An 11,951-nucleotide genomic window follows, 5' to 3' on the forward strand; every position below is an offset into this window, starting at 1 on the left:
GCACCTTATAGACTAACAGACGTATCGGAGCATAAGCTTTTGTGGGTGAATGCCCACTTTGTCGGATGCATGTAGTGGAAATTTCCAGCGGCAGGTAGCGTTTTCAAATCAATGTAAATGTTCACAGTTGTGGGATACTGGGGAGGGGGAGGTCAGCCAATAATTATTTTACAACAGTCTAATTTGAGAGTCAAAAAGATAATGCTTTATCACCCTTAAAACACCGTCAACAAGTCCAAATTTCTGAATACGAATGCCCCTTCATTTAAAATCAAACACTAATAAGCTCTCAGGCAGCATTTCTCTTCTTTTGCCTGTCTGGACAGGTCCATCCCTATAGATGGGAACATTTCTGGTAGGTTTCTGTGCAGGGTGAACTTGTCCTGTCCCAACAAAAATCAAATCCTTCCAAGCCTAAGAAGGGTCCCATTAGGCCAGGGCGATGGTCCGCCCATCCCAGTGGCCTGTCCTCGGCCAGGGCCGTCAGAGGGAATGAACAGAACAGGCTTCCAGCCACCCAGCCGCCCGCCTGTCCCTGCTCGGCAGCCAGCGGCTTCGGGCCACCCCGGGGTGCGGCTCAGCACCTTGGCCAACAGGCCGCAGCAGCAGGAGCCTGTGTAGCCCCTGGACTTCGCTGCCTTGCGGCTGCTCGGCACGTGTCCCGCCGCCGCCGGTCCCCGGGCAAGTCCGGCTGCGAGAGGCCCGAAGCCCCGAGTCTCCGCGCCGCCGTCCCCGGCCGGGCTCCGGTCACACCCCAGCCGCCGCCAGGGGCCGCTGCCGCCCCGCTCCGCCCCGCCGCTCCCGGCCCCGCCAGCCCGGCCGCGGCCCCCGGCCTCCCTCCCTGCGCCCCGGCTGCGCTCGCTCCGCTCCGCCCGGCAGCGGGGCCGGCCCGTGGCGAGGCGGCGCCGGGACTCTGCCCAGCCCGCAGCGGGAGCGGAGCTCGGCCGGGCCGGGCCCGCTGCAGAAGCCCCGCCCGGGGGGGCCATGGCCGAGCGGGCCGCTGCCCAGGTAAGGGCCCGGCGGGCGGGGGAGCCGCGGGCCCCGGCGGCTGCTCCCCGCCCGGCCCGGGCCCCGGGGGCGACCCGCGGGGCGCGCGGTGCTGGCCGGGGCTGAGCCCCGGGGCGGGGGCGGCCGGGTTCGGGCAGCGGGGGCGGGGAGCGGGGAGCGGGGAGCAGGGACCCGCCCCCGCTCCCACCAGCCCCGCTGGCTTGGGGCCTTCACGGGAAATTGGCCGCTGGAGGGCTGGGTTTGCCCAGGCTCTGGTCGTTCCCGGGTGGCCTGGGTCTTTGTCCCACCCCGGCGAAGCCAGGAAGCGGTTGGAGCCGAAGGATTCAGGCTGCAGGGGGAGGAGGGATCGGAGGCCCCGTCTACACTATAACCACAACAGGGTTTTGTCCCAGTTTGTGACCCGAGTCTGAGCCAGTTGCTGCAAACGCCCCTCAGCCGTGTCTCTGCAGCCCCTTTTCCACCCCACGGCCCTTTTCCATCCTCCCTGGGGAGCTTGTTTCCCTGCGTTCCAGGCTCCCCCAGGCACCTCCCCGGGTGGCCGCAGGCTGTCGTGTCCCCAAAAATCAACCGCCGCAGAGCAGCACGTGGGGGCCATGCACTCGGGGGCGTCCTAGCAGCAGCAGTGTCGACGTGGTTGCGCAGGCCTGGCTGCCCCTCGTCGTGCCAGGGCTGTGATGCTGGTGCATGCCACCCTCACACCTGCTCACAGAGCCTCTCGCCCTCAGCAGGGACCGAGCAGGGTTTTCTCACAGGGGGCTGCTGCGGCAGCTCCAGCACGGAGTGCTTGGCCGCGGTCTGTCTCTTCCTGCTCTCAGTTTTTCCCCCGCTCGGCTGACATGTGCTTGTCAGGAGCAGGGAAGAGGCGTAGGAGGAGATAGATATTGGCAGCACCAGAGCCTCCAGGCTTGTGTTACCCCCTGACTGGCCTTCCCCAGGCTCTACCACTCCTTCTACTTGAACAAAGGCTGGCCTGGTCCATCTCCACTACACCCATCTCGCTGGTTTTTCCAGGCTCCCTCCTCCCTCCCCTGCACACCTGTCATACTGCTCACGGTCAGGCTGTGAGGGAGATGGTTGGCTCTTTCCAGTGGTGAGAAATGTCATTCATGGAGCACCACTCAGCTGAGTGGTAAGAGTCTCTGGTGTGGGATAGGCCTGGCATGTGTTCCCCAAGAACCTTCTCCACGTCTGTTTTGAAATGGCAGCGGAATTAGGTCACCTGGTGGAAGAAGCGTTCAGATCAGTGGGTGTAGCGAGTACGTCGGTGATGAGCCTGAGAAGTTTATATCGTTAGAGTCCCAAACCCACCAAGATGAGGCTGACAGAGAAGGGTCTGTTGTCATTTTTGTTGTTGCATCTGGAAAGCAGCCGTAAAAGACTAACTCTCGGGCCCAGAGAGCATGGAACAGCCTGGAACACGTGTGCGGGCCTTACACCCTTTCTCTTTGTGGCCGATCTCTTCTTTTCTCCTTGCAAGCAGGCTCCGCAATGGGATGTCACAGCAGAGCAGCCAGTGCCTTTAACCTCTCCGACTGCCCCTGATCATACTTCTGAGGCAGAAATGCAGCTGCCACTGGAACAGACTGCCATGTGGCCAGAGGTAACTGTGGAGACGACTGTGGAGTCGCATGCCACGCGACTGTTGACGCTAGAGGGAAGAATGGGGATGGCGGAGAACAAACTAGTTGGCTGTGAGAGGACAGTGGTGGAGTTTGGGAACCAGCTGGAGAGTAAGTGGGCCGTGCTGGGAACTCTGATCCAGGAGTATGGGCTGCTGCAGAGGAGGCTGGAGAACATGGAGAACCTGCTGAAGAAAAAAGATGTCTGGATCCTAAAACTTCCCCCAGGCGCCCAGGGAGAAGTCCCCAAGGTAACAATATCCCAGCTAGCACTGAGGGGCAGAAGTAAAGCTGTCCCCTCTATTAGATGTCCACAGGGTGTGTAGCCCAGTGATATTCAGGTCTGTTACAAAATGGCTTGGATAGATTGGGTGTACTGGTGCATAACGCAGCACTGGTTGGGGCTCCTTAGCTCCGTTCTCCTCCTCTCCATCTACAAGCCCATCTAAAAGGGGGAGAACTACGAGACACTCTGTCTTAAGCTAAGATGCTGTGACAGGCTCTGAGATCCAGAGAGAGTACAGAGAGCCATGGAATGAGAACAGGAAATTAGCAAGTGTAGTCTAGAGCTATCGATTTTAACGTTGGTAATCAAGTCTTAACCTGTAGTACTGAACCTGCAGCTTTTCGTAGTATGCAACTGGTCAATGATCAGTTGAAGTGCCAGTCTTTGGTTTTATTACATCAATCAAACTATTGCCGGCTAAGACATGAAGAGGGGGGTAAAGTCACACTCAATCAGCAGTGGAAGGCTAGATAAAAGTAGTGGGTCCTGAGAAGGCAGGAGGGAGAATGCTTGGCTACGCACTGCTGGAAGCTTTCCAGACGTAAGGACAGCATGAGAAGTGGCATAAAGGCAGAACCTGAAGAAGCTGACAGAGTGTTAAGAGGGAACTGGGCAGAGTATGGCCATGAGAGGGAGCATTGGGGGCGCTGTGAGAGGCAGGGGTGAGCTGCGTCATGCTCTGAAGGTGATGACGACGGAGGTCTGTGTGACACTGTGCTGGGGAGGGGAGGTGCTGAATACTCTCCCCAGTGGGGGCAGGAGGTGCTGAGGCTGTGACGCTTGTGATTTCAGGTCCCTGTGAAGTTCGATGAGGTCTCAGGCTGTTTCTCCGGGCAGGAGTGGGGGGTTTTAGAGCAACGGCGGGAGGAGCTTCACAAGAACACAATGAGGAACAACTATGAGACGTTGATCTCGCTGGGTAAAGATGAGTTGAAAATTCCTTTAGTATCAGTCAGATCTCGGAAGTGCCAGATGCTGCTCAGTATATTGCTCAGGCTGTAGGCACCTGCTAGCCCTGCCTCTGGAATACTCTGGTCTTACCCACAAGGAGGTAGGGAACCCCTCTTCCTGATCTCTCTCCCCATGCATGATGGGGGGTACCTAGAGCATCTCCTGCAGAGCCTGTTTTGCTCCACACTACTTGGCTGATCAGATTCGGGGAGCACTCCTGTGATCGGTTTACCGTTCCTGAGCCCAGACAAAGCGAGCTAGTCCCACGTCAGACTTAAGAAAAGAGCAGCCACCCCCATTTACTTCCACTGGTGCTGCCCATGGCCTCTGGTGATGGAAGGGGGCGGGTTTAAACTGGTTAAAGATTCTGTGGATTTGTAGGTGTGAACTCAGTGAATTATTAACCAAACCCTAATCCCCTTAATATCCTTTTCCATGGACAGACAATATTGCTTCCACGCCTGATGCTCAGGCCCTGATTGAACCCGGGGTAGAGCCTCGTGTCCAGGAACAGCAGGAATCTCAAAAAAGAGAAACTCCACCGGATCCCAGCACAGGTGAGGAGGAACTGACCAGAGCAACTTGGAAGCAGCAAGAAGTCGTCAAGGGCAGGAAATTAACATGATTTTCCTGTGCTCTTGTAGTTGTTATATCTCTTCTGATGAGTTCGATCAACATGTTCCTTCTCTGTGGGAGTTTTCGCCATTCACAGCTAGTGCTGGCGCCAGTCAGGTGTTGCCATCTGCCCTGAAATCCTCCCTAAAGGATTCAGTGGATGTGAGAGAAACCTAATGTCATTCTCCTTCCCGTGAACAGGATCTCCCATTTCTACTCCCAGCGATAGCTCATGGATTAAACAAGAGGAAACGCCATTTACTGAGAGTCAAGAGGGCTTGGTAGAGAGAGAAATCCCTACAGATCCCATCAAGGGTGAGTTTACGTACACAGGAAATGCTTTGCCAGCAGAGGCAGAGAAGAGGGATGTTTTTTACTGGGCAGTGGAAGTAGATCACAGACTGGAGGAACAGAACGGGGGGGTGGGAAGGTGATAAATATGTAAGGACAAGGTAGGTATGGTGAAGCAGAATTGGGGCGGGGGGAGGTTCTGATTATTTATTTGTATGACTCCAGCCGTGTGCTAGGCACTCTACAGACAGGAACCCTCTCTGCTCTCAACTTCCTGGGTTTTCCTGGTGAATGAGGAATGTCCTGGGATGAGGTTGCTGTTAAATCCTCTCTGGATTCCCTATGATATTCCAGCAGATGAGTGGCATCTTGAGGACAGTGCTGCCATCCCGGAACTTCCCAGGGGGGCGCAAGGAAGCTCAGAGGAGGATTTCCAGACACCTGCTGAGAGATGGAGCCACGGAAGTCAGTGCAGCTCACTGACACAGCAGGGAAACCCTGCAGGAAGCAGCCTGGGCCAGCCCACTCCGTGTGGAGAAGACTTCAGCGGCCTTGCACCAGCCACTGATCAGGAGGAAAGTCACCCAGGAGAGGGACCATATATATGCAGTGAATGTGGGGAAAGCTTTGTCTGTAAGCAGTTGTTTGCAGTGCACCAGGGAGTCCACACACCAGGGGGAGTCTGCATTTCTCCGGCATGTGGAGAAGGCCTCACTCAGAAATCCGATCTCCTACATCCCCAGAGAAGCCAGGTCGTGGCAGGTGCAAAGCCCTACAAATGCTCTGAGGGCGAGATAAACTTTAGCCTCAAAGCCAGCCTTCTCAAGCACCAGGTCAGTCACACGGGGTACACCTGCGCTAAGTGCAGGAAGAGCTTCAGGCTGAAGATAAGCCTCCTCGTCCACCAGCGACTCCACGCAGGGAAGGGTGAGGGCCCGCTGCTCTGTACGGACTGCGGGAAGAACTTCACCCACCCCTCGCAGCTGGTCCGGCACCAGCGGATCCACACTGGGGAGCGGCCCTACCAGTGCACTGACTGCGAGAAGAGCTTCACAGAGAAGTCCAAGCTTACCAACCACTATCGCACGCACACTGGCGAGCGGCCCTACGCTTGCGCCCAGTGCGGGAAGCGCTTCATCCGCAAGCACCACCTGCTGAAACACCAGCGCGTGCACACGGGCGAGCGGCCCTACCAGTGCCCCGAGTGCGAGAAGAGCTTCACCCAGAAGTACTACCTGGTCGATCACCGGCGGCTGCACACGGGCGAGCGCCCCTTCCAGTGCCCCACCTGCCAGAAGAGCTTCACCGAGAAGTCCAAGCTCACTAGCCACTTCCGCATCCACACGGGAGAGCGGCCCTACCACTGCGGGGAGTGCGGGAAGCGCTTCACAGAGAAATCCCAGCTCACCAACCACTTCCGCATCCACACCGGGGAGCGGCCCTACGCCTGCGCCCAGTGCGACAAGTGCTTCATCCGCAAGCACCACCTGCTGAAGCACCAGCGTGTGCACACGGGCGAGAGACTCCACCGCTGTCCCCAGTGCGAGAAGAGCTTCCGCTACAAACAGTCACTGAACTGCCACCTGAAAATCCACCTGGGGAACCACTGCCCTGTGGGCAGCGCCCTGTCCCCTGAGCAACAAACCCCAGCTAGGCCTCTTTGTTTATGAGAGAGATGGGGCAGGAGTCCCCGGGCTGGGAGCGCCTTGCAGGTTCTGATGTCATGTGACGTACAGGGAGGCTGGGATTCCCATTCAACCTACAGGAGGGTGCAGTGTTGTCATAGCTGTGTTGGTCCCAGGATACGAGAGAGACAAGGTGGGTGAGGGAATCTCCTTTTATTGGATCAACTTCTCTTGGTGAAGGAGACAAGCTTTCGAGCCCCACAGAGTTCTTCTTCAGATCAAGCTGGAAAGCTTGTCTATTTCACCAAGAGAAGTTGGTCCGATAAGATATTACCTCATCCATCGTGCCTCCCTACAGGAGTTAGACATCCAACTCCAGGGCATCACATTCCCTGAGGCTGCTTGGAAAATCGCAGCCTAAAACAACCCACTAAATTCCTTAAACATCCAGCCTACAGCTGGTGCTGGATAACTATTTTATAACTGCTGGCAGTTTCATGCCACCATCCTGTAAGGGGTTTTTAATAAAACTACCTAGTTTTCACATGGCACTTTTCATCAGTAGAGCCCAAAGTGCTTTCCAAATTTAAAATTATTTTAACACGTTCTAAATTTTGGGAGCCCAGCTGGAGAAGCCTTAAAGGAGCCTGATTTTTCAGAAGGTGACTGCTTGGCACTTGCTTAAAATCAGACCTCTTGGAGGCCCAATCAAAAACTGAGGAGGCCCCCCAAATCACTTGTCACTGCTGAATAACATAGGCCATGATGTGCAACTGATTCCTGTTTAAAGTCTCTTTGGTAATAAATATGAACTTTTCCCCCGGGGAGCTCTCAGGCTGGGAGGTGTTGCCAGCTATTCATTGGCTTGTGGATATTTGGAAGGGGTACAGGTTCCTCTGTCACTGTTGTTCCATCTCATTTTGCTGCCGCTCTGAGCCAGGAGAGTGAAGCACTAGACTAAAATGCCCGGTGGTGTTGAAACGCCATGATCAGCACTCCTACCTATGGGCCAGGGACAGGAACGGGGACTTCCTCCCCTCCCTGTTTGGAGGGGAAGGATTTTGCTGGGTGGAATGAAGCAGGCAGATGCACAGTCTCAGCCTGATGTGACAAGGTGCTGAATGGTCTTCGTTCCTGTTGACTGCAATGGGAGTTGATGGCGCAGCTCAGCACTTTGTAGGATTAGGCCCACAGAGTGGAGAGCTTAAAAGCGAGAGGGACCGAGGGCCTGCAGCGAGCAGCTGGATGGAGTAAAGAAAGCATGGAAGAGGCAGCACTATGGGTGGGGGGGATGGGGAAGAAGGTGGCAGTGAGTAGGAGAATGGAGCAAAGGGGACAGAGAGGAGGGATGGTGGGGGTGGGGGGAGAAAAGAGAGGTGATCCTCCCAGGAAGAGGGCTAAGCTAGAGAGCAGAGTCCCACAGCTCTTAGCTCAGTCTCTGGTGAGGTAGAGCTTGATAGCAGGCAGGCTCAGGCTTGTTTGGTTTGGGGCCAGTGGAAAAGTGGCCACAATCCATTCGGATTCATAAATGAAGGGAGTGTCACTCTGGTTTGGTCAACTAGATCATGGGTTCTGAGTACACTTCCCAGTAAACATCCTAAAGAGCTGCTGGGTTGGTGACTGTAAAACCTGGCAGGGTGTCTCCTGAATGATCCAAGCCATGCGGACAAGGAGGGTTTTCAAACACTTTTGTAAATATCAGTTGAATGAACACCGTGCCTCTAACTAAACATCTTTCCCTTGATTTCAAGTCAGGTGCAAGTCTGTGTTTTGTACCATACCCCTTTCTGCCGAGCTTTCCAGCGTTTCCATTCGGCCACCTGTGTAACTTGCTTAATGAGTGCCACTAACCCAGCCCACCTCCGGTTTTTCCACTGGTCTATCTTCCACTCCCTCTGGCTGCCGGCACTTTAACCTCCTCCTGCTACAAGCTGAGTTTCACTAGCACTTTCCCAATGCTTGTCAGGTGAAAGACCCATTTTCAGGGTCAGGCCTATTATTTAAAACACCCAGCATTGTGAGGTCAGTAAATATGCCCATTGGGCAGATGGGGAAACTGAGGCAGTGAGCACTGAAGGTACTAGTCCAGGGCTATTGTTTTCAGTACTCCTGTTAGAGGTTTCAGAGTAGCAGCCGTGTTAGTCTGTATCCGCAAAAAGAAAAGGAGGACTTGTGGCACCTTAGAGACTTAACAAATTTATTTGAGCATAAGCTTTTGTGAGCTACAGCTCACGTCATCGGATGCATTCAGAGGTGTATGAAATGCTAAGTGAATCTCATGCATTAACCTGAAGTTTAAGACTTAGTGTGCATGGAACCACCAGTGTGTGCTCCTGAAAAGCTTGTGGTTCTGTATGGCCAGTGTGTTGGCTGCCCCCCCTCCCAAGTTTGTGCCCATGTTGGCCTGCATGCCCTATTCTCCCTCTGTTCCAGTCTAGGGGGCCCATCTCCTAGGAATGGCCGAGGGGTACTAGGTGGCTGGTCCCAGTCTCCTCATCTGGTTCTGGGGAGGTGGCTGGTGTTAGGTTGCTGTTGCCGAACACTGAAAAATCTTCCAGGGCGGAGGGTAGGACACAGCCTGCCACCCCCGGCCTGGGCCTGAGGGACTAGCAAACGGCCCCGGCCACTCGCTGTCAGCACGGAGACAGGGGTGTGAGATCTCAATGGCTTGCACCAGGGGAGGGTGACAGCAGGGAACCCCCCCCATTGCCCAGCGCCCGCTTGCCAGGGGTCCTGGGACATTGGGGATATAGGGGGCACGTTTGCTGGGTGGAGGAGAAGCCGCTTCCCTCTCCCCCCCCCCCCCCCGACCCTGCCTGGTGTAAGGGGGGGGAGGGAGTCTAGCCAGACCCTGCAGGGAGGGTGAGGGGCGCCCCCCCACCCCACAGCTAAGACGTGGGGGGGGCGTCTCGCAGGGTCTGTGACCTGCGTCCTCTCCTGGGCGGCTGTTCTACCCTCAGGGCGGGTCCTGCCTGGGGGCGGGGCCTCGCGGGGGCGGGGCCGGGCTGCAGCCCCTTCCCCCGCGGCACGCGGAGGCCGGCTCCGGCTGGCGCCCCTTGCAGTTCCTCCGCCGAGCCGCCGGGGGCGCTGCCGCGCGGGGTTCACCTCGCGGCGGGCGGCGATGGCCTGCCGGGGGACTCGGGGGTGGGGAAGCGAGCGCCGGCCGCCGCCGGTGCAAGGGACACGTGGAGCCCCCTTCTCCGCTCCCGGGCTCCCTCCCGCCTGCTCCCCTCAGTGCGCCGCTGCCCCAGGCACCCCGCCCGGCGCCCCGATCCCCCGCTGCTCCAGGGACCCCCCCAGGCTGCTCCCTTGACCAAGGGATCCCCGCCCGGCGCCCCGATCCCCCGCTGCTCCAGGGACCCCCCCAGGCTGCTCCCTTGACCAAGGGATCCCCGCCCGGCGCCCCGATCCCCCGCTGCTCCAGGGACCCCCCCAGGCTGCTCCCTTGACCAAGGGATCCCCGCCCGGCGCCCCGATCCCCGCTGCTCCAGGGACCCCCCAGGCTGCTCCCCTGCCCCAGGGACCCCCGCCCGGCGCCCCGATCCCCTGCTGCTCCCTTGACCCAGGGACCCCCGCCCGGCACCCCGATCCCCCGCTGCTCCAGGGACCCCCCCAGGCTGCTCCCCTGCCCCAGGGACTCCCGCCCGGCACCCCGATCCCCCGCTGCTCCAGGGACCCCCCCAGGCTGCTCCCCTGCCCCAGGGACTCCCGCCTGGCACCCCGATCCCCCGCTGCTCCCCTGCCCCAGGGACTTCCGCCCGGTGCCCCGATCCCCTGCTGCTCCAGGGACCCCCCAGGCTGCTCCCCTGCCCCAGGGACCCCCACCCGGGGCCCCGATCCCCTGCTGCTCCCTTGACCCAGGAACCTCCACCCGGTGCCCCAATCCCCTGCTGCTCCAGCCCCCTCCCCGGCTGCTCCCTTGACCCAGAAACCTCTGCCTGGTGCCCCAATCCCCTGCTGCTCCAGGGACCCCCCCAGGCTGCTCCCCTGCCCCTGATAGCCTTTGCCCGCTGCTCTAGGGAAACCCCAGCTTGCTCCCCCATTGACCCCTGTAGCCCTTCCTCCAAGCCAGTTCCTCCCACCGCCCCCTGGTGCCCACTGGCCCCCCAGGGATACTTTCCCTCTCTCCCTGCCAGCCAGTTTATAGATTCACAGACTTTAAGGTCAGAAGGGACCATTACGATTGTCTAGTCTGACCTCCTGCACAACGCAGGCCACAGAATCTCACCCACCCAATCCTGAACAAACCCCTGACCTATGTCTGAGCTGTTGAAGTCCTCAACTCATGGTTTAAAGACTTCAAGGTGCAGAGAATCCTCCAGCGAGTGACCCGTGCCCCATGCTACAGAGGAAGGTGAAAAAGTCCCAGGGCCTCTGCCAATCTGTCCTGGAGCAAGATTGCTTCCCGACCCCAAATATGGCGATCAGCTTAACCCAGAGCATGTGGGCAAGACTCACCAGCCAGACACCCAGGAATGAATTATCTGTAGTAAATCAAATCCCACCCCATCTAACATCCCATCACAGGCCATTGGACATATTTACAGCTAATAGTCAAAGATCAATTAATTGCCAAAATTAGGCTATCCCTTCATACCACCCCCTCCATAAATTTATCAAGCTTAGTCTTGAAGCCAGATAGGTCTTTTGCCCCCACTGCTCCCCTTGGAAGGCTGTTCCAGAACTTCACTCTGATGGTTAGAAACCTTAATCTAATTTCAAGTCTAAACTTCCCAATGACCAGTTTATATCCATTTGTTCTCGTGTCCACATTGGTACTGAGCTTAAATAATTCCTCTCCCTCCCTGGTATTTATCCCTCTGATGTATTTATAGAGAACAATCATATCTCCCCTCAGCCTTCTTTTAGTTAGGCTAAACAAGCCAAGCTCCTTAAGTCTCCTTTCATAAGACAAGTTTTCCATTCCTCAGCTTATCCTAGTAGCCCTACTCTGTACCTGCTCCAGTTTGAATTCATCCTTCTTAAACATGGCATCCCTCCAAGCTAGCTCCCTCCATTCCCCCCCCCCCGCCGCCGCAGCTGCCAAGAAACACCCCCTGGGGTGCCCCTCACTCCTCCCAGGTAGCTGCCCTTTCACCTGAACTGCTCCAGATGCCCCAGTCTTCAATCATGCAGCACCCCCATCTACCCACCTGCCCCTCATTTCCAACTGCCTCAGACACCCCCAACCTTGAACTCCAAAGGTACCCCCTGGCACCCTGCCAGCTCCCAGCCATCAGCTTCCCCAGTTGAACACCTCTCACTATTAAGACCGTCTGCAGCCCTTGCCCTACCCCCACCGCCAAGCTCCCACCCACCAGCTGCTTCATACTCTTCCACCCTCAGCAATAGTGTGGAAGGCTGGGCTCTTTCACCACACCTCTGACTTTCTCTCCTCTGAGAAATGTCACGCACCAAGCTAGGCAGATGTGGCTGCGATGTGTGTCCAAAAGCCAGTCCCCTGCTACTGGCGTGAAAGGAGACTCCCCATTAGCTGTTAGCAGTACTGAGTCCATGACACACAGCTGCACGGACAGATGCCATCTTTGGGCGGAC

General features: G+C 57.2%; 1 protein-coding gene across 6 annotated transcripts; it reads left to right on the top strand.

Annotated features, from left to right (window-relative positions):
• Nucleotides 1-818: 818 nt before the first annotated feature.
• On the top strand, nucleotides 819-8,145 carry LOC119850773 (zinc finger protein 436-like). Of its 6 annotated transcripts, XM_043507052.1 has the most exons (7): nucleotides 844-935; nucleotides 966-1,008; nucleotides 2,489-2,878; nucleotides 3,706-3,832; nucleotides 4,308-4,421; nucleotides 4,681-4,794; nucleotides 5,125-8,145. In XM_043507052.1, the coding sequence occupies exons 2-7, from the start codon at nucleotides 985-987 to the stop codon at nucleotides 6,438-6,440; spliced, it is 2,085 nt and encodes a 694-aa protein (XP_043362987.1). In that variant the 5' UTR covers nucleotides 844-935; nucleotides 966-984; the 3' UTR covers nucleotides 6,441-8,145. The 6 variants fall into 6 exon arrangements, with proteins under 6 accessions (XP_038245250.1, XP_043362985.1, XP_043362987.1 ...); XM_038389322.2 differs by having other exon boundaries at nucleotides 819-1,008; XM_043507050.1 differs by having other exon boundaries at nucleotides 822-1,008; nucleotides 2,097-2,878.
• Nucleotides 8,146-11,951: the final 3,806 nt, after the last annotated feature.

Source organism: Dermochelys coriacea, chromosome 2 (genome assembly GCF_009764565.3).
Source record: "Dermochelys coriacea isolate rDerCor1 chromosome 2, rDerCor1.pri.v4, whole genome shotgun sequence".
Lineage (NCBI taxonomy): Eukaryota > Metazoa > Chordata > Testudines > Dermochelyidae > Dermochelys > Dermochelys coriacea.